Here is a 24,777-nt window from a genome sequence, read left to right on the forward strand (position 1 = left end):
TTATTTTATTTATTTATGGTACATGTGCTGCCGGGGATTGAACTTGGGACCTCATGCTTCAGAATCCAATGCTTTATCTACTGTGCCACCTCCAGGACCACTGGAACTGTTATTGTTGTTATTTTCCCCAGAGCCCAGCTCATCCCTGGCTGGCAGTGCTGGGGACTGAACCTGGGACTTTGGAGCCTCAGGCAGGAGAGTCTCTTTGCAGAACCATGATGCTGTCTACCCTCCACCCAGCCCTATTTCTCTTAAAAAGATCTTTCTTGTCTGAATAAGAGAGACCAGAGCCCTGCTCAGCTCTGGCTGATAGTGTTGGGGGTTGAACCTGGGCCCTGAGCCTGGGGCATGAAAACCTATTTGCAGAACCACCGTGCTTGGGTGGAGGGTAGATAGCATAATGTTTATGCAAACAGACTCTCATGCCTGAGGCTCCGAAGTCCCAGGTTCAATCCCACGCACCACCATAAACCAGAGCTGAACAGTGCTCTGATTAAAATAAAATAAAATAAAAAAGAGCCACTGTGCTGTTTCCCTCACCCAGCCCCAAATCTTAGCTCCCCACCTGCGGGGGGGGGGGGGGGGGTACACTCCACAAGCAGCAGGTCTGCAGCTGCATTTCTTTCTCTTCCTTTATTTCCCTTTCCTCTCCATTTCTTTTTGTCCTAATAAAAATTAAGGGGTAGGGGGGAATGCAGGCAGGAAGCAGTATCAGCATCAAGCCCCAACAATAATCCTGGAGGCAAAAAAAAAAAAAAAAAAAAACGGAGTCGGTTGGTAGCGCAGCGGGTTAAGCGCACATGGCACAAAGCACAAGGACTGCAGTAAGGATCCCGGTTCGAGCCCCCAGCTTCCCACCTACAGGGGAGTCACTCACAAGCAGTGAAGCAGGTCTGCTGGTGTCTATCTTTCTCTCCCCCTCTGTCTTCCCCTCCTCTCGATTTCTCTCTGTCCTATCTAACAACAAAGACATCAATAATAGCTACAACAATAAAACAAGGGAAGGGGGCCAGGTGGTGGCGCACCTGGTTGAGCGCACATATTACAATGCGCAAGGACCCAGGTTCGATCCCCTGGTCCCCACCTGCAGGGGGAAAGCTTCACAAGTGGTAAAGCAGGGCTGCAGGTGTCTCTGTCTCTCTCCCTCTCTATCACCCCATTCTCGCTCGATTTCTACCTGTCTTTATCCAATAAATAAATAAATAAATAAAATTAAAAATTAAAAAAATAAAACAAGGGCAACAAAAGGGAATAAATATTTGGGAAAAAAAAACCCAACCCAGAATCAGGGCCAGGTGGTGGTGCACTTGGTTGAGCACATGTTCCCATGCACAAGGACTCAGATTCAAGCCACCAGTCCCCACCCTCAGGAAGAGTGAAGCAGGTCTGCAGGTGTGTCTGTCTCTATCTCTCTCTATCTTCTAGTTTCTCTCTGACCTATAAAGTAAAGTGAAACACAACTTAACCCCATACTCAAAAGGCCTCTGGAAGAAGCAGAGCAGGTGAAGCCCAGTCCTGCCTCACAAGGAGTAAATCAAGCTGGTTAAGAAACAGAGAAGCGGGACAAGCACTTGAAATAGCAGGCTCTGACTCCTGGGCCAGAGTTCCTGGGTGGGTCCGAGAGAAAGGAGCTGCCATGCGTCATCTGCTTAGCTGCCTTTATGAGGCTCTCGGGAGCCTGGAGCACTAAGACACGAGGGCACAGCGCCACTGGAGGCATAACCCTGCCACAGGTCCTCCCCCAGCAGATCCGGGAAGGCTCCTGGCTGGAGGTGAGTCCCCAAATGCATCACACAGGACAGAACCGCCATGGGAAGCCCTCGGTCCCCCCTGCTTCTCTCTGAGGGCCGGCTCGCTCTGCCCTGCATCCTTCCGTCTGTCTTTCTCCCGGCTTCTTCACAAGTCACGTCAGCCACGTGGCCACTGAGCAAACACCGTCTCATCCTCCCCACTCAGGCCACAAAGGCCGCCCCTGTCCTGCCCGGCATCCCCCAGGCCCAGCCGGCTGCTTCCATTGAAGAAGAACCAGAACTGGCAGGAGGCTCAGCCCTTCCCAGAGTCCTTCCCTCTTCGGTACTGGGTGGCCAAGAAATACAACTCTGCCGAGTCCTTCCTGCTGGCCGCAGGCTTGACCACACGCACGCTCCGGAAGTCCTCTGCCAGCTGCTTCTGCAGCCACTGGCTCTGGCTGCCTGCCCAGGTTTTGAAGAGGAAGGTGCCCCCGCAGCACAGGATGGTAGGGGCCTGGGCCAGCAGGGTCAGGCACAGGCTGATGAGCTTGTCGTGGTCCAGCTGCCGGATCCCTGTGGCGTTGGGCGCCATGTCGCTCAGAAGCACGTCTGCTCTCCCGCCGGGCAGCAGCTCTCGGATTCTCTGGAAGGTGCTTGGGTCTGTGACGTCAGCGGGGCACAGAAATGTTGCTCCCTTCAGGGGAGAGATGTGCAGCAGGTCTACCCCAAGCACAGAGCCTATGGCGGCCCCTGAGTCTAAGGAGGAAGCAGAGAGGGTTACTAGGGAGCCCGACAGTGACGCACATGGTCAAGCACACATTATCAAGCATGAGGGCCTGGGTTCGAGCTCCCACCTCCACACCTGCTGGGAGGACACTTCATAATCGGTGAAGCAGATCTGCAGGTGTCTCTTTGTCTCACTCCCTCTCTCTCCCCACTCCTCTCTTAATTTCTCTCTGTCTGTCCTATCCAATAAAATGAGAAAATGTGGCCACCAGAAGTGGTGGATTCCTAGCACCAGTACTGAGCCCCAGCGATAACCCTGGAGGCAAATAAAAGGGGGTCACTAGGGGGCCAGGCAGTGGTGCACCTGGTTGAGTGCACACATTACAGTGTGCAAGGATCCGGGTTCAAGCCCCTGGTCCCTACCTGTAGGAGGAAAGCTTCACGAGTGGTGAAGCAGGTTGCAGGTGTCTCTCTGCCTCTCTCCCATTCTATTTCCTCCTTCCCTCGCAATTTCTCTCTATTCAAAATAAATAAATATTATTTTTTTTAAAAAAAAGTTGCTTTAAAAAAGGGTTACTGTGCACCCTGAACCTTCCTGAAGAAACACTTGACAGGTGACGGAAAGGGGGTCAAGGACCAAGTGAAGATGTGAGGATGAGTCCCCCGCTTCCCACAGGCCCTACAGAGCACTCAGGAGGGAATGGCCGCCCCCACCCCCTTATCCGAGCCACAGCTGGGCCACAGGCAGACCCAGCCCCAAGGGGACCTGACTCGAGCCTGTTTCCGTCTCTGATTGTTGATAAGACTGGAAAAGGATGCCCAGGTACCTGGTGCCTCTCTGGATTCAGTCAGCAAATCCAGCCTGCAGCCCGACCAATCCCGTCAGCGAGAGACCCAGAAGTGAGCGACTGGGTTTGGGTATGAACCAGACACGGGGGCCGCGGCTGCTCCAGGCAGCGGTGAAGTAAGTGGCCGTTGGTTTTGGCCTCACCTAGAGCGGCTCCCTGCCTGCTCACCAAGCCCTCGCTGCCCTACCGTATCTTTTTTTTTTTTTTTTTTTAAACCAGAGCACTGTTCAGCTCTGGTTTATGGAGGTGCAGGGGATTGAACCTGGGACTTTGGAGACTCAGGCATGAGAGTCTCTTTGCATACCATTATGCTATCTACCCCTGCCCATCTTTTTTTAAATATTTATTTATTTTCCCTTTTGTTGCCCTTGTTGTTTTTATTGTTGTAGTTATTATTGTTGTTGCCACTGCTGTTGTCATTGTTGGATAGGACAGAGAGAAATGGAGAGAGGAGGGGAAGATGGAGAGGGGGAGAGAAAGATAGACACCTGCAGACCTGCTTCACCGCCTGTAAAGCCAGGGGCTTGAACCAGAATCCTTACAGCAGTCCTTGCACTTCGCCAGGGTTATTGCTGGGGCTCAGTGCCTGCACTACTCAGCGCCTGCATTGCTCCTGGAGGCCAGTTTTTTCCCCCTTTTTGTTGCCCTTGTCATTTATCATTGTTGTTGTTGGATAGGACAGAGAGAAACAGAGAGATAGGGAAGGCAGAGGGGGAGAGAAAGACACCTGCAGGCCTGCTTCACCACTTGTGAAGTGACTCCCTGCAGGTGGGGAGCAGGGGCTTGAACCAGGATCCTTGAGCTGGTCTTTGTGCTTGGTGCCATGTACCCTTGACCCATTGCACAAACGCCTGGCCCCCACTTTTCTTTTTTTTTTTAATTTTTTGAAATCTTTATTTATTGGATAAGGACAGCCAGAAACCAAGAGGGAAGGGGGTGATAGGGAGGGAGAGAGACAGAGAGACACCTGCAGCACTGCTTCACCACTCGCAATGCTTTCCCCCTACAGGTGGGGACCGGGGCTCGAACCGCGTTCTTCCAGTTGCACCACCACACGCCCCCCCTTTTTTTTAAAGTAATAGAAAGAGCACCACCCCGGCAAGTGTGATGCCAGCAATCCTACTCGGGCTCCCAGGCCTGAGAGTTCAGGGCCCTACCGGCTGCTCCACTTTGCCAGCCCCCAAACCATGACGTCATGGCCTTGCCGGTGCCCACCCCCCACCCGCCCAGAGTGGGCGGCGCTGCGTGTCCCCAGCTCGGACCCGGCCCACCTGCGCCCGCAGCATTGACCCTCTGCACAGCCACTTGGCTCCAGGCTCCGGGAGCCGCCCCGCAGTCCAGCACCCGGAGGCCGGGCCGCAGCAGCTGGTACTTGTCGTCCAGCGCCAGGAGCTTGAAGGCGCTCCTGCAGCGGTAGCACTCGGCCTTGGCGGCCTTCACGAACGGGTCCCGGAGGTGGCGGGCCAGCCACTGGTGATCGGCGCCGGAGCGGGCCCTGCAGAGCTGGCCCGAGCCGTGGAGGCCCCGCCAAGGGAGGAGCGCGCACGCCAGCTTCCAGGGCCTGGGAAGAGACGGGGCAGGGTGGCACCGTGCACCGCGCACCGCGGAAAAAGACCTCTTCACCTCCCGCACGGGCTTAGGAGAGACACGCGAATGCCAGGGACGGGCCCCCGATGCCGACCCGGCCCGGCCCTCCCGGTCAGTCCAGTGAGCGGCGACGCCAAGGACCACGGGACAGGCCCTGCCGTGGCCTCGCCGTGCCGGGGCTGAGCGGCCCGCACCGGCCACCTGTCACCTTCAACACAGGTGAACCAGGCGGGGGCGGCCCGCGCTTCGGGCAGGCCTGCTGGCAAGGCTGGGGATGCGGGTGGGGAGTGGGCTCCGGGGTCTCTGCTAGTGCAGGGGACAGCCCCCCGAGCTCAGGCACAGGGACGGGGTGGGGAGTGGGCTCAGGGGCTCTGGCCCAGGTAGGGGTACAGCCCCTCCCCAGGTGTCAAATTTTCATTTTTTTTCCCAGGTGACAGGTTTAGGGGAGGGCGCTGGGGGTCCCAGGCGGTCGCGGGGCGGGGGGGGGGGGGTGGAGGGGGAAACCTCCAGCCCAGGTGACGGGAGGGCTCTGGGTCCGGGCGCGGGGAGGACAGAGGAGCAGCCTACCCAAGCCGGACCCCCCACCCCGGTCGCAGACCCCGGCCCAGGGGCAGCCTGAGCTGTGTCCCCGCCTCCACCGCGCGGCCCTCCACCGTTAAGCCTCGCTTACCCAGTCATGGCGCTACCGGAAGTTCCTGCCACTTCCGGTCCGTGTCCCGCCCCCGGAAGTCGCTCGGAGGCGGAGAGCTGGAGCAGGTGCGTGGGGATCTGGGGTTGTGTTAGATGAACAAGCAGCTGGGGCTCGGGTTATGGGGCTTCTGGGAGCACAGCCAGGTGGGCAGGGAGATGGGGGTTCAGGGGAGGGCGGCCAGGTGGATGAGGACGGGGGGACACGGGCAGGGGGGTTCGGGGAAGGACGCCAGGTGGGCAGGCACCAGGGGGTTCAGGGGAGGATGGCTAGGTGCAGAGCCGTGGGCAGCAGCAGGCCAGGCGGACAGAGTGGGGGGCATGCTGGGCGAGCAGGGAGCCTGAGAGAGGCTGGTGGGCCCCTGGGAGGCGGCCAAGGAGCCTGCCCTACCCTGCGCACCTACTGGGTGAGCCAGCCAGGCAACCCTAGGGATGGGCCAGCTGTGGCACCAGCCGCCTGCAGGGGGTGCTGTGGGACCGGGGACGGAGGCAGGGTTCAGGCGGCCTGGGTGCCCTCAGCAAAGGGTGGGCACAGCTCACAGTGGGGGCTCGGCTGGGACACCTCCCCCAACACCAGGTGCCCCACGGAGGAAGGGGCTCCCGGAGCACACCTGCACACCCACGTCCCTGTGCCCCCAGAACCCCGACACCATGCAGCCCTCCAGGCTCTACACCCTGGTCCTGGTGCTGCAGCCTCAGCGCATTCTCCTGGGCATGAAGAAGAGGGGCTTCGGAGCCGGCCGCTGGAATGGCTTCGGTGGCAAAGTGCAGGAAGGAGAGAGCATCGAGGACGGAGCCAGGAGGTGAGGGGGCGCAAGTGGGGCTGTGCGGGCTGGGCTGATGGGGCAGCCCCCCTCGGTCATGCCGTTTTTTTGTTTTTGCCTCCAGGGTTATTGCTGAGGCTCAGTGCCTGCACTATGAATTCACTGCTCCTGGTGGATTACTTTTTTACCCCATTGTTGTTGCTGCTGTTGTTGGATAGGACAGAGAGAAATCGAGAGAGGAAGGGAAGACGGGGAGAGAAAGATAGACCCCTGCAGACCTACTTCACCACCCGTGAAGAGACCCCCCTGCAGATGGGGAGCCAAGAGCTCGAACCTGGATCCTTGTGTAGATCCTTGCACTTTGTGCCATGTACATGCACTTAACCCAGTGTGGTACCACCCGGCCTCCCCAGTTTTTTTTTTTTAATATTTATTTATTCCCTTTTGTTGCCCGATTTTTTTAATTGTTGTAGTTATTATTGATGTCGTTATTGGATAGGACTGAGAGGAAATGGAGAGAGGAGGGGAAGACAGAGGGGGGAGAGAAAGATAGACACCTGTAGACCTGCTTCACCGCTTGTGAAGCGACTCCCCTGCAGGTGGGGAGCCGGGGGCTCAAACCAGGATCCTTACGCCAGTCCTTGTGCTTTGCACCACATGCACTTAACCTACCCCAGACTCCCCCCCCACACACACAAACACACTGTTTTTTTAGTGACTGTTACTGAGAGAGGGGAAGGACCAGTGCACCACAGTGACACTGACCAGGCCCGTCTTGGGCCTCACACTGGACGGTCCAGCTCCACTGTGGCCCCTGGCCTCGGCCTGCACGGTTAGCTGCAGCCCTCAGACCAGAAAAGCCCTGTGTGCCCCGCACCCAGCTATGCAGCTCTGGCACATGGGGTGTTGGGGGGCCTGTGCCCTAACTTTGGGCATGGGGTAGACTCACTGACACTAGGAACACAGTTAGTAGAGCCAGCGGATTCTGGTTCTGCCTCCAGGACCAGGCAGGGTGGGTGCTGGGCCCTCCCGGCATGGAGCCAGGAGGGGAAGGGGTGCAGAACAGGCGATGGTGCCTCCCAGGCAGGACTGAAAGGCCCAAGCTCAGATGCCAAGACCCAACAGGGAGTATTGGGGGGGGGGAGCACCACCCTCCCTCCCGGCATGCCTATCTCACACCGTTCTGAGGGTGGCTGCCCCTGCCTCCAGGGAGTTGCAGGAGGAGAGTGGGCTGACAGCAGGTACCTTGCACAAGGCCGGCCACCTGGTGTTCGAGTTTGTGGGCATCCCCGAGCTGATGGACGTGCACGTCTTCTGCACTGACAGTGCCCAGGGCACCCCCCAGGAGAGCGATGGTGAGGCGCTGTGGGTTGTGGGCCTGGCCGGGCATGAGGCTCTAGGTTTGAACCCCAGCACCATGAGGAAGACATGGGTGGTATAGGGGGGTAGAACTGGGGCCTCTCACAGCCCAGGGCGGCCACTAGGTCACCCCCACAAGCACAGGCCGTATCCCTAAGGGATCTGCTTTGGGCAAAGCGGCTCTGGGGAGGTCACCAGCACCCACCCAGCTGACCACACCTGGCCTCCCAGAGATGCGCCCTCGGTGGTTCCACCTGGACCAGATCCCCTTTGGGGACATGTGGCCGGACGACAGCTACTGGTTCCCGCTGCTGCTGCAGAGGAAAAAGTTCCAGGGCCACTTCAAGTTCCAGGGCCATGACACCATCCTGGACTACAGGCTGCAGGAGGTGGACACCTTCTAGGACCAGGGGACAGGCCTCCCGCCAAGAGACCTGGCCAGGGTTCTCCTAGGCTCCTGCTTGCCCACCACCCATCATGGCAAAGGGGCCCAGGGCGGCTACAGAGGCTTCTTCAGTGCTCCAGGCACAATAAAGCCGTGGACTGTTTGTAAACAATTCCAGTTTATTGGGTTTGGGTCACTGGTCCTGCAGCCTGTAAAGTGCTTCACTCGGGCCGCCTGCCCACCCGCCACCCCGGGAGGAGCCAGCCTACCCCGAGGCTGGGGTCTGGAGTGCCTGTGCCCCAAGGTCACCCCTGGAGGCTGCTATGGCTGGAATGCCTGGCTGGGGGCTGAGGCCAAGGCCACAGGAGAGCGAAGGCACAGAGGAGGACAGGCACTGACCCTGGGTTCCAGCTGAGCGGGGGCCTGTCCCTTGGTTGTGGGGCAGTGGGGGGCCAGGTGTACCCCACCCCCCCAGCCCTGGGCAGGAGTGTCACAGGGCTGCAGCGGTCACTCACGTGGGGTCAGGCCCTGGCAGCACATGGCCTTTGGGCTCCTGGTTACAGTCCCGGCAATCATGCCAGGCTGGGGGGACAAGGTCCCATCAGCTACCACCACCACCACCCCAAGGCACTCGGGAATCATCCTAGGGTCTCAGGATGGGGCCACTGATCGTCACACAAGCTGAATGAGGCCTAGGCACGAGCCCCACACCTTGCAGTATTGTGTTGGGGTCCTGCACGCACAGGCACAGGCAGGAAGGCCAGCCCCGCACCGGGCCCAGCCTGCAGGCAGTGAGGGCGGTGAGCTGGAGCACCAGGTGGGGGGTGGCGGTGACGGCCCAGACCCCTGGGGGGCCACAGCTGTCCCTGGAATGAGCACTGTCCGTGGCTGCAGGGACCTGGTGTCTGGGGGTGTCAAGGCCTGGCCCTCGTAGGCTAGTGGGGAGACAGGCCATCTGGGGGGCCAGGCATACTGTGGGGTCCCACGAAGAGGCAGCTCAGCTTGGGCCTCAGCTCGTCCCACACTTTGCTCATCTGTGGGGACAGGGTGGGGGGGTGTCAGTGGTGGTACAGGAAGGGGGGGGCAGGCCAGAAGCAGAAGGGACATTGGCATGGGGCCCAGGGCTCAGTGGGATTGTAGGGAAGGGAAGCTTGGAGCTATGGCCCTCCTACCCCCAAGAGTGGCCTAGAAATGAAGTTCCCCATGCCTGAGGCCCTGGCTACTCAGAAGGAGACGGGAAAGAAGGAAGTGGCCCTGGGGGTAGCTCTCAGTTCTCCGGGAGTCTCCCCAGTTCTCTGGAAGCCAACAGCCTCTGGGCCTGTCCTGGGGACAATCTCCAGCCTACCTTGCCTCATGGCTCTATGGTGTCCCTGGGGCACTGGTGCTAGGGCAGCTGGCCCACAGAAATAGTGGGGCTGGGCCACGAGGGCCCACCCACCCAGAGTCAGGGCTGGGGGCTGGGTGCCCTCCACCACGCTCACCACCCACGGGACTTTCCCTAGAAGAGAGGACTTGCTGCCTGCCCCCACTGGACCAGGGGAGCAGGCTGTGGCGATCCCCGGCACCACCATGTGCCTGAGCTGAGCAGGCTCTGGCCCTCTCCTGAGTCTATCTTTTTCCCCACCTGCAACTTGACTGCCACAGAAACATTCCCACTTGCTCTGACAGAAGAGACAGAGCTTGCCCCCTTGCTGTGACACCACACACCCTCCCAGTCGGCTATTTTCTGGCCCCAAAATAAATCTCTGCTCTCGCTCTCATGCCCATCAACAGTTGTCCAGCTCCCTCTTCGCTCTGCTGCCACGAGCTACCCCACAGTCCCAGGCCTGCTGTCAGTCACTCTGTCCCGTCTCCCAGCCAGTAAGCCCAGGGGGACATGCCCACCCACTCCCTCCCTGTCCCAGGCAGGCGGGAGCCCACCTCCTCATGCCCTTGGATCTGCGAGTTGACGAAGGCACCCAGGATGTGGGAGGTGAGGGGCAGGTAGGCATGGACCAGCTGCGTCTCCTGGTGCAGACAGTACAGCGAAAAGTGGTTCCGCAGCTCCATGGTCTGAATGGCGTTCTCCTGCTGCGAGACAGAGCCTGGAACCCAGGGCCCAAGCCCGGTGGGGGGGGGGGGAGCACACCCCCAGCCCCAGCTGCTACCTCAAGGATGTGTGACTCCAGCCGGTCCACAGCGAGCGGCTCGCGGCTCTGCGCAGCAGCACTCAGCATCTGGCGGCGCATCAGGCCATACCTGTGCAGTGCCCGCTGCTGCTTGTGAAGGACGCCCTTCTCATGACGGTCACACAGGTCCTGCGGCACGGTGGCGTCAGCCACAGGGCTGGGCACCACCCTTGACAGAACCGGGGCCCCAGAGTGGCCGGAGTGCACAACCCCCACAGCCCATATCAACCAATGGAGAACGCCAAGCACTGCCATCTGTATCCACGGCTCTGAACCCCTTCCACATAGAAGGGTTGCTTCCTCCCTCCCATCCTCACTGGCCGGCCCCCCATGCTCACACACACACACACACATCCACACAGTTGTCCTCAGGTGAAGCCAGAGCCTGTGTGCAGACGGCTGGGTAGACCAAAGTGTCCCCAGGCCTAGTGACACTGGAAGCCTGGGGGGCTGAACTCCTCAAAACACCACCAGTAAATCCCTCACACCTCATGGCTCCACCTGCCCAGGCCAGAAGATGCCCAGGTCCCCCTCACCCCAAGCCAAACCCCGTCCTCCGAGGCCCCAGCCTCACCCGGTACGACTGCAGCAAGTCCAAGAAGAGGTTCAGCTTCTCCACCACATCATTCTCCTCCTGTCTGCCCTAGAAGCAAGGGGATGGTCATCAGGACGCAACCCACAGCTTCAGCCACCCCAGTTCTGGGGCCCGCTCCCACAACCACCCGCCCCCTACAGCCTCCACAGGGACGTGCCACCCTCGGGTCAGGGCCACCCACCTGGCCTGTTGCTGCCTGCACTGCCTGGCCTCCTGCAGATCAAAGCCGAGGCAGTGTGTGTGGGGGTGCACCTTGCTGAACACACACTACAGTGCACAAGGACCCAGGTTCAAGTCCCTGGTCCCCACCTGCAGGGGGGAGGCTTCACAAGTGATGAAGCAGGGCTGTAGGTGTCTCTCTATCTTCCCCCTACCCTCTTGATTTCTGGTCGTTTCTATCCAGTAAATAAATATGATTAAAAGTCAAAAAAAAAAAAAAAAAAAAAAACGGGAGTTGAGAAGCAGGGGAGGGAGAGAGAAGGAAAAAGAGAAAAACAAAATGGGGGAGGCAGAAAAAGATAGGAGGAGGGAGGGAGGCTAGAAGCAGAAAGGACATATGCCGGCCTCTGTGCACCAGATGCGAGCTGGGCACCTGAGGGCCCTGGGTCCAGTGTGTCCCCACACCACAGCTAAGGCCACTTATCCCCAAAGCTCCCATTCAGCACTAAGCAAGCTGCCACACGTTCCAGGTATGGACCAGGGAGCTCACCTAAAACCAGGGCCAGTGGAATGCATGCCTCTCTGTGCTGGAGGCCCTGGGTTCATGTCACTGGCCCACATGCAGGGCAGTAGAGAGCCCATGGCTGGTGTCCATCCATGCCCCTTCCCTTCTAGCCACACAGGGCAGGAGGGAGCGGGCGGGCCAATGCACAGGGTCTCCACTCCTGGCGCCAGCAGATAAGGCGTCTGAGGTAGCTAATGGAAGGACCTGGGTTCTAGCCCCCAGCCACCACCAGGGAACCTCTCCCTACAAGTGGCTGTGGGGTCTCATGAGCAGCGTCTCTCATCCTCTGCTGGGAGCAGCGAACTCAGGCTGGCACAGCCCTGGTGACCCACAAGTACTGCGACTCAACGGAGCCTGGCCACAGGCCTCGGCGTCACCACACAGTGACACTCGGCGCGGCAGAGCATCAGGTGGGCAGCCTCCAGAGGGGGTGGGCCAGAGGGGGGGATGACTCGGGGCCCGGGCACAGCCGATGGAGGACTCACCTGTTGGGCGGCCTTGTCGGCAAGCCGCGCAAACTCCACGGACAGGCCCCTCAGCGCCTGCTTCAGGGACCCCCACGAGCTGCTGTGGAGGGTGGCCCAGGAGGGCAGCGGTGTGGTGTCGGACCCCAGGGCACTGAGGGGAGCGGGGAAGGGCGAGCTCAGGCCTAGAGGAGCCTGGGGAGATCCAGGGAGCACTGGGTGGCAGGACGCCCCCCAACGGTCTCCAGGACGCCCCACCGATGGTCTCCATGACCTCCAGTTCACGAGAGCACAGGTAGGCTCTGAGAGCTGGCTTGGCCAGGCCCAGGGTCCCAGGTCAGTACCAGGGGCCACGCCATGGCCAGAGTAGAACAGTGCTCTGACTCCCACCCGCTCTGGTTCTTGCTTTCTCATGAATAAACTTAAGAAGGTTAAGTGGCCAGGAGATGGCTCTCCAGTAAGGTATAGACCTAGCCACAGTATAGACCTAGCCAAGAGCAGGCCCTGGCTTTGAGTCCCAGCAACCATGGGAGCCCCATGGAGGGTGGGCAGGGCTGTGGGGTCTCTCCTCCTCCTCTTTCCTATCTCATTAACTGAAAACAACAGGCCTGTGAGGGAGGCCTCACAAGCAGGAGGTCACAGGCCACATTCCCTCCCTGGCGCTGCATGGACAATAAGGAGGGCCAGGGAGACCGTGGACAGCGTGTGAAAGTGAGAAGACCCGGCTTCCACCCCAGATACCCAGAGGGAGAGGGCCAGCAGCAGGCAGGAGGTGACCGCGCTCCCCCCACCTGCCTTAGCTCCCTCCCGAATATGAGGAGGTCAGAGGCGTTGTCCAGGGCCCGCGAGGCCATGCGCCCGGCCCGGTCACGGAGCTTGTAGAAGCTGTTGTAGAGGTTTCGGATCAGCTCTCGGCTGACCGCGAACTGGGCCTGCACGTCCGCTGGAAGGAAGTCCTGCAGGTGACAGGGTGGTGACCAGAGAGACAGATAGGGAGAGACACCTGTAGCTCTGCTCCACCACGTGCAAAGCTTCTCCCTGCAGGTGGGGGCTGGGGGCTTGAACCCAGGTCTTTGCGCACTATAACGTGTGCCACTACTCGGCCCCCGAGAATCTTTTTTCCTATACAAAGCAGAATAAGGAAAACTAAATCAACTACCAACCAGTATCTTAACTCCTGAGAAAAAGCCTTTCCAAGGGCCTAGGAGAGGAGTGTGTGCAAAGCACCTTCCTTCACATGTGTGAGGCCCTGGGTTCGAGCCCGAGCACCACATGGGGCTCTGTGGGTGGCACCAAGGGAGCTAGCTCATGGATGGTGGAGGGGGTGACAACCTCCTGTTCTCTTCTCCCTCTTCAAAGTTAATGACAGGTCTGCAATGGTCTTCCTCCTCGCCTCCCCCTCTCTCCTCAATTTCTCTCTGTCCTACCTAATAAAATAAAGTAAATAAACATAAAAAGGGGAAAACAGCCAACCAGAACACTGGATTCACAGTGCTGTCACTGAGCCCCAGTGATAAGTAGGTGGCAATCACAAGTACAAGAAACAAGGACTAGAGAGCCGGGGTGAGGGCTGGGGCGGTGCACCCAGTAAGCACACATGTTACTAAGCACAAGCACTGGGGTTCGAGCCCCAGGCTCCCCACCTGCAGAGGGGAATATTCACAGGTGGTGAAGCAGGTCTGCTTTCCCTCTCCTCTCTACCTCCACTCCTCTCTCAATCTCTCTCTGTTGTATCCAATTAAATGGAAAAAGTGGGCGCCAGGAGTAGTAAGTGGATTTGTAGTGCTGGCACCGAGCCCCAGGGATAACCCTGGAGACAAGAAAATAAAAAGAGAAAGCAAGCGAGCTGGCTGAGAAGACGCTCACTCCGTGGAGCCTGGGTTCTCTCCCCAGCACGGCATCAAAAGTGAAAAACAACCCAACAAGTGCAGCTAAGGTATGGCGACGCCACCACCAGCCTCACACCTGGAGGGGTGGCCGTGTGCCATCCGGGGGGCTCTCGTTCAGGGAAGAGGGGCCTTTCCGGAGGCCAGCCATGCAGGAGACCCCATGGGTGCTCAGGCAGCCACAGATGTCCACAGACGCTGGCCCGCTGCTGAGCCCCAGTCCGCCCGCCCACAAGCGAAGCCCACCTTGGCATGTGCCGCCAGCTTGCAGGTCAGGAACTCGTCTCCCGCTCCCTGAGTGGACTCCCGCAGCCGGTGCTGCACGTCCTGCAGGGAGACAGACGCAGGCTGCAGGGGGGCCTCTGCAGAGGCCAGGGTTGTCCTGCAGCCACACAGTCTGGTCCCGCCCCAGCCCTGGGGCCAGGGAGCAGGGACACAGGACCTGATATCAGCCCTGGGGGGAGAGGGGGCCTGAAAGGAAGCTAAGCCCCTCCTGCCTGTGGGCCTCAGGAGAGCCAGGCAAAAACAGAGCGGCACAAAAGTCTCCAGGCCTGGCCTCCAGAGGTCTCATGGGGGACCCAGAATGAGCCTGACTCCTGGGTTTTACTGAAATAGAACTTGGATTCCAGGGAGGTGCGGAGGGCACTCGGCCTTGGGGGAGGGGTTTGGAGCTCTGTGCTGGCCAGGCCCCGGCCAGCCACTATGTTCCTCTGCTCCCCACACCCACCAGCAGCGCTGGCTCAGCTGTGCTGGCTCACCCTCCAGTGCTGCACTCACCAGCCGCCCAGGCTCCACCACAGCCACAGAGGTGGCCTGTGGGGCACCCCAGGCTGAGCTGGCAGGTGGGACAGCAGACACAGCAGGGACCCTGCCCAGCGCCCCCACTAAGGGCAAGACTGTGGCCTTACTCCAGAGAACCTCAGCACAGGTGGACCTCCATCCCCCACCTCAGGTGCCCTCTGGCCCCCGGCCCCACTCATACCGTGTCCCCCATCCCCCGACCCATCGGCTTGTTCCTGCAGGGACATAGCTCGGGAGAGGCCATGGGTCGGGGGTGTCACCAGGCAAGCGGGAGGAGGCTGGGACCCCCGGGTGCCTGCTGCCCGCACGGGGCACCTACTTACCGGGCCTCCGAAGGACAAGAAGAGCTTGAGGAGGGCATCCTCACAGAAGCGGGGGTGGCGGGCCACCAGGTTGATGAAGCGCGTCAGCGCTCTCCTCCGGGCCTCAATGAACTCCCTGTCGGCTGAGGGAGGCCACTCACTGCACACCCCAGCCCACCTGTCCCTCAGGCGGCCACTTACTGCACACCCCAGCCCTTACCCTCAGGTGGCCACTCACTGCATACCCCAGCCCCCACTCCTTCCATTCAGGAAGACCCAGGAGCTGTGACAAGGACCTCTCCCCAGTTACTGTGAGCAGGTCTGTGTCCAGTTACTGTGGGTGGGTCTGGGCCCAGGCATCTGTCCCCAGCTGCCCCAGCCAGTCACGTGCACAGACCAGCGGCAGACACAGTCACTCTGCCTGTCAGCAACCCCTCACTGCTTTTCCCCCAGACCACTAGGCCGCCAGAGCGCCCAGCCCCTGGGAAGGAGAGCTGGAGTGCATCCTCATCCCTGCCGCAGCCAGGGGCCCCCACCTGACCTGCCTGGATCCTGGGGCCAGGCAGGAGGCAGCAGCAATGAGCGGTGTCCCTTGCCCGGCCGGCTGGTCTTACCTCCCAGCATCCTCTTGGGCGGCAAAGCGGGCACCATGCGGTATGGGAACTTGTGCAGTAGTGTTTCATGGAAGGCCACAAAGTCATTGTAGCGCCGGTACACAGTAGACTTGAAGCGCTGCAGGAAGGGCTGGCTGGGACACACTCTGGAAAGGTCTGGCCGCCCCAGCCCTGGCCCCATCCCCATCCCCCGTCCACTGTCCCTGGCCCTACCTGGCTGGACACCTCGTACTCCACATGCTTCAGGAAGAGGCCCTTCTTCTCAGGGATGAGTTCCACCCGCACTGAGTCCCTAGCCACCAGCTCCTGCAGCGAGTGGCCCTGCAGCAGCGGGTTCCCGGGGGGCGTCTGCATCCGTGAAAGGGCCGGAGGCACCAGCAGGTCTGTGGGAAGAGGGGGCTTAGTGTGGGCCCAGCACCCCCAGAGCACCTGGGAAGCTGTGGGGCGGAGAGCCCCGGGACTGCCCTGTCTGGGAGGGATGGTGGACACAGCCCAGGATGTGGGCCTCCCCTCACATACAGGCCAGGCCTGCAGGGCCGTCTTGCAAGCCGTCCCCAGCTCTGGAGTCTCTATGAGAGGAACCACATGTACACAGGCCTGCACCTGCTGCCCCGGCACCAGGAGGAGATGCTGATACTGGCCCTGCAGCCGGCATCTGGTCTGGTCACCAAGTCAGAGCTTGAGGAAACAGGACATGCCGGCAAGCCCACAATTATGCACAGCTGGGGCCCTCAGGGAGCACGCCACCACTGCCATCTGCCACGGCCGCCACTGACTGGGCCACAGCCATCACTGCCAGGCCCTAATGACCACTGCTGGAGCTGTACCCAGCACTGCCAGGACCATGGTCACCACTACCAGGACCACCAGTGCCAGGTCCTATTAGGCCAATGAGGCTGGGGGTCCCAGTGCTACAGCCTCACATGGAGGGAGGGGCTGCCGGCCACCAAAGCCCACTGTGCCCGCCCACAGATGAGCCCCCAGCAAGGGCCCATCAGTGACAAGGGCTTTCAGAGAGCTGCTGCAGTGACAGGACACAGTAGGGACAGACTCCACACCACTGTCTGTCCACTTCCTGAGGCGGCTGCCCTTGGAACCGGCTTGGTCCCAGGGCCACGTCTGCTTGCTCAGAAGCCAGGCGCCAGGATGAGGGGGGAGGGGAGGGGAGAGGAGAGGCAGGCCGGGCGGAGGGGGGATGGAGCAGGTGAGGAAATGAAATGTGAAGCTTCAGCTAGCCCCAGATGACAGGACCTCAGAGGGTCCCAGGACCTCACCCAGATGGGTCCTGAACCCACAGGGGAAGGCGCAGGGCCCTCTGCTTCGTACCATGTGAAAGGAATGCTTACGAGTGAAAATGGAAAGGAGGAAAGGAGGAAGGGAGGAAGGGAGGAAGGGAGGAAGGAAGGAAGGAAGGAAGGGCTCAAGGTGACCCTGGAAGGTAGCTCAGTGGCTGGAGAACAGGACTTCAAGCAAGAGGCCCCAGGTTCGATCCCGGGCATGGCAGGAGTCAGGGTGATGATGCTTGGTTCTCTCTCTCTCTCTTTTTTCATAGGACAGAGAGAAATGGAGAGAGGAGGGGAAGACAGGGGGGAGAGAAAGACAGACACCTGCAGACCTGCTTCACTGCTTGTAAAACGACTCCCCTGGGGAGTTGGGCTGTAGTGCAGCGGGTTAAGCACAGGTGGCGCAAAGCACAAGGACCGGCATAAGGATCCCGGTTCGAACCCCCAGCTCCCCACCTGCAGGGGAGTCGCTTCACAGGTGGTGAAGCAGGTCTGCAGGTGTCTATCTTTCTCTCCTCCTCACTGTCTTCCCCTCCTCTCTCCATTTCTCTCTGTCCTATCCAACAACGACAACAACAATAATAACTACAACAATAAAACAACAAGGGCAACAAAAGGGAATAAAAAAAAAAAAAAAAAGACGACTCCCCTGCAGGTGAGGAGCCGGGGGCTCAAACCAGGATCCTTTCGCTGGTCCTTGTGTGCTCTGCACCACGTGTGCTTAACCCGCTGCACTACTGCCCGACCCCCATTCTTGGTTCTCTTATAAGCAAGTCCTGAAGGAGAAGCCAGTGTCTGTGACCATGTGGCCCTGAGGGGGGTGGGGAGACAGTCACAGGGACAGTGGCTCCGCAGCCATGCAGGGGGAAGGGGACACACAGACATGCACACACATCCTCCTGCCCTGGGGCTCTTGGAACCTTCTAAGCCACCATGCTGCCACCCCCATGTCCACCAGCCATGTGCGGGAAACTGAAGCAGGGGCTGCCGGGTCCTCATCAGGGGTCCAACTGCTGGGCAGGGAGCCAGGCACCCCGCCACACACACACACACACACACACACACACACACACACACGCACACACGAAGGGACACTGCCTGCTGGCTGCCGGAACGTTAGGCACAGCAGAAGTGCCTCCCACCTCCCGCGCGGGCTTCCTCTTCTCTGGAGGCTGACGGCTGCTGACTGTGCACTGACAGCCGAATGACTTCTGGTGGCACTGCCAGAAGCTGAGGTCACAGTCCCCGCCCCTCCCCACAGGCCGTGGTCCACGCCTGCTCTGCGCCCCGAACCACAGAGGGGCACCACGGGCCAGCCAGGCTGCATGCTGAGACACAGGAGGACAGGGTGAATCCACCAAGCTGGGCACCAAGCTCTGCCTCACAGCAGAAAGCAAAAATAAGGCTGGGAGGCAGCATAGAGGTCAGGCCAAACAGTCCTACACCCGAGGCCCCAAACCCCAGGCCAAGTCCCTGGAACCACCATACGCCAGAGCTAAGCGGGGCTCCGGCAGAAAAAAACAGACAGAAGATAACGAATAAGATATTTTTTTAAAAAGAGCAAAACTGGGCAGGAGTAGACAGCATCACGGTTCTGCACAAAGCCTCTCATGCTTGAAGCACCAAAGTTCCCGGGTTCAACCCCAGCACCACTGTAAACCAGAGCTGAGCAGTGCTCTGGTAAAAAAATAAATACAATAAAATAGGTAGATAACAAAACCAGGCTTCGGTCCACAAGGTGGCTAGTGCTGATTTTCACGCATGAGGTCCTGAGTTAAATCGCTGGCACTGAATGTACCAGAATGGGGCTCCAGGTCTCTCTGTCTCACTCTGTTAATAACATAGCCTTAAAATAAGCAAATAAACAAACAATGGGCACTGGCAGAACACACACGTTATCATGCACAAGGAACTAGTAAGTGTGGCTTAGGAAGGAAGAGAAGGCAGGGCCATAGAGAAAATGGGCAAATATATATAAATATAGACAGTCACAGAGATAATAGCCCATCTCTGTGACCTTGGGAGAACCACTGCAGTTTCCAATGGAGGGGATGGGGACACAGAACTCTGGTGGTGGGAACAGTGTGGAATTGTACCTATTATCTTGTAATTTTGTAAATCAATATTAAATAACACAAAAAAATTAGGGGGCTGGGTGGCAGCACAGTGAGTTAAGCGCAGGTGGCACAAAGCTTAAGGATTAGCATAAGGATCCCTGTTCAAGCCCCTGGCTCCCCACCTGCAGGGAGTGGCTTCACAAGCGGTGAAGCAGGTCTGCAGGTGTCTCTCTTTCTCTCCCCGTCTTCACCTCCTCTCTTGGTTTCTCTCTGTCCTATCCAACAACAACGACAAGGGCAACAAAATGGAAAATAATGGCCTCTAGGAGTAGTGGATTCGTAGCGCAGGCACTGAGCCGCAGCGATAACCCTGGAGACAAAAAAAAAATAATAATTTCCTCCATGGGAGTAGACCCACTTAAGCACACGTGTTTCCAGGTTCAAGCCCCCCCACTCCCCACCTGTGGGAGGGAACTTCATGAGCAGCGGAACAGGGCTGCAGGTGTGTGTCTAGCCCCTTTCCACCACCTCAGTTTTTCTCTGCCTCTCTGCAATAAGTGGAGAAATCAGTAAGGTATTTTTTTAACATCAGGATAGCTTTAAAAAATAAAGGTAAGTATGATTTACTTCATCTACCTTTCTTTTTCCTTCGTTTTATTTCACAGGACAGAGAGAATCTGAGAGGAGATGGGAGATAGGGAGAGAGAAAGAGAGACACCTGCTGACCTGCTTCACAGCTCATCAAGCTTTCCTTCTGCAGGTGTGGGGGTAGCGGCACCACCAGAGCTGAGCAGGGCTCTGGTCAGAGCGCGCCTCTCTCTCTCCCTCTCTCTTCTGTCTATCGCTGTCATTCAGATAAACAAAGGGCTGGGGAGACAACACGGTGGTTCTGCAGAAGACGCTCCTGCCTGAGGATGCTCTGAGGTCCCAGGTTCGGTCCCCAGCACTACCATCAGGAGAGCGGAGCAGGGATCTGGGGAGACATATCAAACCCCAAGGGCCTGGGCTGGAGCCCCTGGTGCCACATGGGAGGGCTGCACACAGCGCCAGGGGAGGCTCTAGGGACACAGAGTGGTGCTGTGGTTCTTTGTCCAGCTCTGTGTGACATTAAAAAGAAAAGCCATACTTCCCAGAGCAGGGGAATCGCTCATACACAAGGCCCCAGAAGCCAAAGACACTGAGCAAAACACCGTGTGCACACACTCAGATGTCACATGTCACATGTCCCTACAGGTCACATGTCCCTACAGGGCTGACGCCTTGAACCTCAGACCCTGGGCCCTCTCGCAGGGGTGTTGGTGCACTGAGGGCTGACCTCCCGGACCCACGTCCGCAGGCTCCGAGCTTTCTTTTCTTTGCCTCCAGGGTTATCTCTGGGGCTCACGAATCCACTGCTCCTGGCAGCCAATTTTTCCATTTTATTAGGCAGGACAAAGAGAAATTGAGACAGAAGGGAAAGAGACAGAGACACCTGCAGACCAGCTTCACTGCTTGTGAACCATCCCTGCTGCAGGAGCAGAGGCTCAAGCCCTGATTCTTGAGAGTCCTTGCTATGTCCTGTGTGCTAAACCAGGTGAACCACCGCCCAGATCCCCAGGCTCTGAACTTCCTGGACCATGGTGTCCCAATCCTCCGCTTCCCAGGGTCCCGGCACACGACAAGGGCCAGGCTGCCATGAGGATCCCGGAGGCTGGCAGTCGGGCCTCTCACATGGGGCCTCGCTTCTCTCCCTGGCACCAGGTGTCGGCGCGCCAGATTGTGCGTGCGCGCACACACACTTCCGTGCGCGCACACACACTTCCGTGCACAAAGACCCGGCTTCGAGCCCCAGCTTCCCACCTGAAAGCAGGTCTGCAGGTGTCTCTCAATCTCCCCCTCCACTCTCAATTTCTCTCTGTCCTGTCAAATGAAAGAATAAAAGTAAAGGGAAATATGGTTGCTGGGAGTGGTGGATTCATCCCAAGGGCACTGAGCCCCAGCAATACCCTGGCGGCAAAAAAAACCCAAACAAACAAGAAAAACCAAATCAGACCAGCCCCGCCTTCTGCACGCAGACACTTGAGCAGCTGAGGCTCCTTCATTTATTTTTGGCTGGGGCCACAGCATTTCTTAGGAAGGGACAAATATCCCCAGCAGAACCCCCGCCCAGCATACACCACTCTCCTGCCCGCCCTCTACGAATTCTGGCAAACTCTGCTTCCTCACTGTAAGGCGGCCAGTTCCTCTTTCTTCAGATGGACATGCTTTACCTTGCAAATTGCGTGAGCTGTGCGTGACAGAGGAGTGTGGGCACGGGCCAAGGCAGCTCAGCGAGGGCAGGGTAGCAGCTGACCCCAGAGTGGCGGGAAGACAGGCTGGAATGTCAGGAATGCCGCCAGCACCACAGCCCCCAGCAGGGTCCGCAGGCCACCACGCCTGCACACCTGTGCCTCTGCCCTCTAGGCAGAGGCCCGGGCAGGAGACAGACAGACTCTTCCTGCATGGACCCAGGCAGGGCTGTGGGCTGCCTGTGAGCTGGGCTGGGAGGCCAGAGGGCCGCTCCTCTACCGGAAGGGGGAAGGTAGGGAGGGGGAAGGAGGTGGAGGAGGCCTTGGAGAGCTGGGGGACTCCACGTGAAGAGGGCCTGAAAGCAGAGCCCTGGCTCCAGCGCAAACCACCACTCTAGAGCGCCCTGGCACAGAGAGAGGTGCCCACACCCCAGAATTGCACCTCCATCACCGCGTTTTAAAGGAAGCTTCCCATGTACTGCAGAGCCATTCCGCATCCAGACCCTCCCAGCCGAGGCCACGGGTTAGCTGACAGCACTAGCACCCGAGTTTTGGTAGAGGATGTGCCCCAAAGCAGGAGGCTCACCCTGGATTCAAGCCCCAGAACTCCACAGGCGGGCGCCAGAGCGGTGCTTACTGTCAACCCCCTCCCCATCCCATAAACAGAACAAAGGACATCGGGAGACGGCTCACCCAGTAGATTGCACGCTTCACTTTGTGTGAGGACCTGGGTTCAAGCCCCCAGTCGCTGCAGAGGAGCGCCACACAAAAGGGGACCTCCACGAGTAGTGAAGCGGGGCTGTGACGTGCCATCCTCCCTCCCACTCTGTCTCCTGCCCCCTTTCTACCCTCTACCCTGGTGGGGGTGGGGGAATTCAAGCATGAATCCCCAGTGAAGCCCTGGTGGCAGGAAAATAAATAGACAACAGAAAACGAGAGATCGGACCAGCAAGATGGCTCACTGCCACGAGCAGGACCCACGTCTGAGCCTGAACTCCATGACTGAATGGAGAGCTGGTGCTATGGGTGGGTGCGTCTGTTGCCAATTACACAAGTGATTACGTGTAGGAAGGAAGGATGGAAGGAAGGATGGAAGGAAGGAAGGAAGGAAAGATGGAAGAAAGGAAGGGAGGAAAGGAGGAAGGAAGGGAGGAAGGGGAGACCAGAGGGAAGGCTCATCAGGCAGGGCACTGCCTCGCCAGGTGCAGGCCAGCTGTAAGCCCCCAGCACCACACAGGAGGCACCGTGGCGCCAAGGGAAGCTCAGCTCCTGTAATATCTTTTCTCTCGGAAGAAGTTAGCCAAGAGCAGTGAAAGCACTCACACGTAGCCCCCAAAACAGGACAATAAAAACACCGCCCCCCCGCCACGTGTGCCAATGCACACACCAGACTAGCAGGACAGGGCTGGGGAGACCATCACCGTCCAGCACCACTACGAACACAGCTAGCTGGCCAAGAAGACAGGGACCTGGAGACACAGCGTCCCAGAGCTCTGGCAGGGCTCACACAGGGCTGCGCAGACAGACAAGCAGAAGAGTCCCGCATCTTTGCAGCCACGGCTCCTCAGAGTCAGCACCAGCCCAGCTGAGGGAAGACAGCCACTCTGGCTTTGGACACAACTTTTCTCAAGGCCGGGCAGGGACGGTGGAATCAGGAGAGAGGGTTCACCAGGCACCCACGGGAATCACGGCACAGGCTGGAAGGCGGCGTTCCCGAGGCCATCGTAACCAGAGAGGACAGCCCAGAGCAGCCAGTACAGGGTACCTCACGCAGCACCCACTGCCTGGGATAGGGCCCTGAAGCCCCAGCCTGCCTGTGAGCACCCGTAGCCACCAGCAGGAGCAGCCTCCGGCTCCAAGGACAACGAGGGTCAAGGGGTCACCTGGCCACATGGGGCCCTGGGTGCAACTGGAGACAGAATGCTGTGACTGTGCAGGAAGCATCACGTGCCTCCCCCGAAGACACAGGGAGGGGGCAGGGGCTGCAACACAGGGACACGGAGAGGGGCCGGGGGAGCTGGGACACAGGGAGGGGTCTTGGGGGGATGGGACACAGGGAGGGGACACGGGAACACACGGAGAGAATGTGGGGACACAGGAATGGAACAGGGAAACGGAGGGGGACAGAGGACAACAGGGAAGGAACAGGGTAACAGGGAAACAAGGGAGGGGGCCACAGGGACACAGGGAGCGGACACGGAGGGCAGGGACACGGGGACATGGAAAGGGGACACGGGGACAGGAGGACACAGGGAGGGGACACAGGGAGGGGACACAGGGACAGGAGATCACAGGGAGAGGAGGAAGCGACAGAGAGCACGGGGAGGAGACACGGGGACAGGAGGACACAGGGACGGGACACAGGGACATATTGACAGGGGAACAAAGGGAGAGGACGGGAGGCGACAGGGGGCACAGGGAGTGGACACGGGACACAGCAGGGGACAAGGAGCCGCGTGGAGACTCGCCCCGTCACCCCGCCCTGAGGACCCCGAGGCCAGTGGGGCGCGGAGGCGCGTGACACCTGCCCCCTTCGGGGGCCCGGCCGCCAAGCACCTGTCGTCCGGGTGGGGGGCGCCCGGTGAGGCGGGGATGTCCGCAGTCCCCGGGACAGGGCCGAACCGGAGGCTTCCGGGGTCGCGGGGCGCCGAGCCGGGCCTACCTGCCGTTGGGGGACCCGCCTCCTCCTCGGCCTCCGCCTCGGCCGCCGCGCAGGGCAGCGGATCCATCGTGCCGCCGGTCATGTGAGCGCGCGCCACGTGACTTCCTCCCGCACCGCCCAGACACCCAGCCCCCGCGGAGTCGCCCCGCCCCATGACGCCTGCCCCCGCCCAGAACTAGCCTCGCTCCGCACGCCCCGTGGCCACGCCCACACGCAGCTTGGCGAACCCCATGGGACTGACCACGGCCCCCACGCAGGCCAGGTCACGCCCCCATGAAGCATAACATGCCCAAACACAGGCCTGGCCACACCCCTCTGGAAATGCCACGCCCCTCACGTTCTCCACGCCTGGCCACGTCCACGCTGAGGGCTCTCCACAACGAAGCTCACGCTTGGCCCGCCCTGAGGGACTCGCCACGCCCACGGAGCTCCTATCCCCGCCCACGCAGGTCCATGTCCCGCCCACACAGCCCTCGACACGTCCACGCAAGCTCTGGCCCCGCCCACAGCCCTCGCCCCGCCCACAGCCCTCGCCACTGCCACGTCCACGCAGGTCCAAGCTACGCCCACACAGCCCTCGCCACACCCACATAGGCCCTGGTCCCGCCTACAGCCTTCGCCACGCCCTTGCATGCCTGGCCCCGCCCACATCCCTCACAGGTCCTGGCCTGGCTCACTCATTCCTTCACTGACGACCATTCATCGCTCACCCACTCCCCTCCAGTGGCTGTTTGGCCACTATTCATTCAAGTGCTCTATTCATTCACGCCCCCCCTCCCCTGCTGGACTTCCCCCAGCAGGTCAGCCACAGACAGGCCAGACCAACTCCTCTGGACTTGGGGGGAGGGGGCCAGGGGTCCTAGCAGCC

At 59.6% G+C, this 24,777-nt stretch overlaps 3 protein-coding genes across 11 annotated transcripts; 1 reads left to right on the top strand and 2 right to left on the bottom strand.

Annotated features, from left to right (window-relative positions):
• Positions 1 to 1,570: 1,570 nt before the first annotated feature.
• On the bottom strand, positions 1,571 to 5,599 carry MRM2 (mitochondrial rRNA methyltransferase 2). The gene is made up of 3 exons (XM_007525106.3): positions 5,562 to 5,599; positions 4,576 to 4,865; positions 1,571 to 2,486 (listed from the first exon to the last, which is right to left on the bottom strand). The coding sequence occupies exons 1-3, from the start codon at positions 5,567 to 5,569 to the stop codon at positions 2,044 to 2,046; spliced, it is 741 nt and encodes a 246-aa protein (XP_007525168.2). The 5' UTR covers positions 5,570 to 5,599; the 3' UTR covers positions 1,571 to 2,043.
• NUDT1 (nudix hydrolase 1) lies at positions 4,955 to 8,258 on the top strand. Of its 7 annotated transcripts, none has more exons than XM_060173165.1 (4): positions 4,955 to 5,110; positions 6,244 to 6,381; positions 7,552 to 7,697; positions 7,879 to 8,258. In XM_060173165.1, the coding sequence occupies exons 2-4, from the start codon at positions 6,293 to 6,295 to the stop codon at positions 8,103 to 8,105; spliced, it is 462 nt and encodes a 153-aa protein (XP_060029148.1). In that variant the 5' UTR covers positions 4,955 to 5,110; positions 6,244 to 6,292; the 3' UTR covers positions 8,106 to 8,258. The 7 variants fall into 7 exon arrangements, with proteins under 7 accessions (XP_060029148.1, XP_060029145.1, XP_016044580.1 ...); XM_060173162.1 differs by lacking the exon at positions 4,955 to 5,110 and adding an exon at positions 5,522 to 5,647; XM_016189094.2 differs by lacking the exon at positions 4,955 to 5,110 and adding an exon at positions 5,522 to 5,647 and having other exon boundaries at positions 7,933 to 8,258.
• SNX8 (sorting nexin 8) lies at positions 8,246 to 24,067 on the bottom strand. Of its 3 annotated transcripts, none has more exons than XM_016189093.2 (11): positions 23,910 to 24,067; positions 15,854 to 16,023; positions 15,641 to 15,758; positions 15,048 to 15,169; positions 14,170 to 14,250; positions 12,833 to 12,993; positions 12,059 to 12,191; positions 10,829 to 10,897; positions 10,234 to 10,383; positions 10,007 to 10,156; positions 8,246 to 9,120 (listed from the first exon to the last, which is right to left on the bottom strand). In XM_016189093.2, the coding sequence occupies exons 1-11, from the start codon at positions 24,061 to 24,063 to the stop codon at positions 9,022 to 9,024; spliced, it is 1,407 nt and encodes a 468-aa protein (XP_016044579.2). In that variant the 5' UTR covers positions 24,064 to 24,067; the 3' UTR covers positions 8,246 to 9,021. The 3 variants fall into 3 exon arrangements, with proteins under 3 accessions (XP_016044579.2, XP_060029144.1, XP_060029143.1); XM_060173161.1 differs by having other exon boundaries at positions 10,007 to 10,153; positions 12,059 to 12,232; positions 12,829 to 12,993; XM_060173160.1 differs by having other exon boundaries at positions 12,059 to 12,232; positions 12,829 to 12,993.
• Positions 24,068 to 24,777: the final 710 nt, after the last annotated feature.

The sequence above is a fragment of the Erinaceus europaeus genome, chromosome 15 (genome assembly GCF_950295315.1).
Source record: "Erinaceus europaeus chromosome 15, mEriEur2.1, whole genome shotgun sequence".
Classification (NCBI taxonomy): Eukaryota; Metazoa; Chordata; class Mammalia; order Eulipotyphla; family Erinaceidae; genus Erinaceus; species Erinaceus europaeus.

Bases quoted from the DNA above. Each gene is read 5' to 3' on its own strand.
- NUDT1 (XM_060173162.1), top strand. From the start codon at position 5,568: ATGGCGCTACCGGAAGTTCCTGCCACTTCCGGTCCGTGTCCCGCCCCC. The intron at 5,648-6,243 runs GTGCGTGGGGAT...GCAGCCCTCCAG, and splicing joins GAGGCGGAGAGCTGGAGCAG to GCTCTACACCCTGGTCCTGG. The intron at 6,382-7,551 runs GTGAGGGGGCGC...CCCTGCCTCCAG, and splicing joins ATCGAGGACGGAGCCAGGAG to GGAGTTGCAGGAGGAGAGTG.
- MRM2 (XM_007525106.3), bottom strand. The intron at 2,487-4,575 runs GTGGGCCGGGTC...CTTCCTCCTTAG, and splicing joins GGTCAATGCTGCGGGCGCAG to ACTCAGGGGCCGCCATAGGC.
- SNX8 (XM_060173160.1), bottom strand. From the start codon at position 24,063: ATGGGGCGGGGCGACTCCGCGGGGGCTGGGTGTCTGGGCGGTGCGGGA. The intron at 12,994-14,169 runs GTGGGCTTCGCT...TGTCACCTGCAG, and splicing joins AGCTGGCGGCACATGCCAAG to GACTTCCTTCCAGCGGACGT. The intron at 9,121-10,006 runs GTGGGCTCCCGC...CTGTCCCCACAG, and splicing joins AGATCCAAGGGCATGAGGAG to ATGAGCAAAGTGTGGGACGA.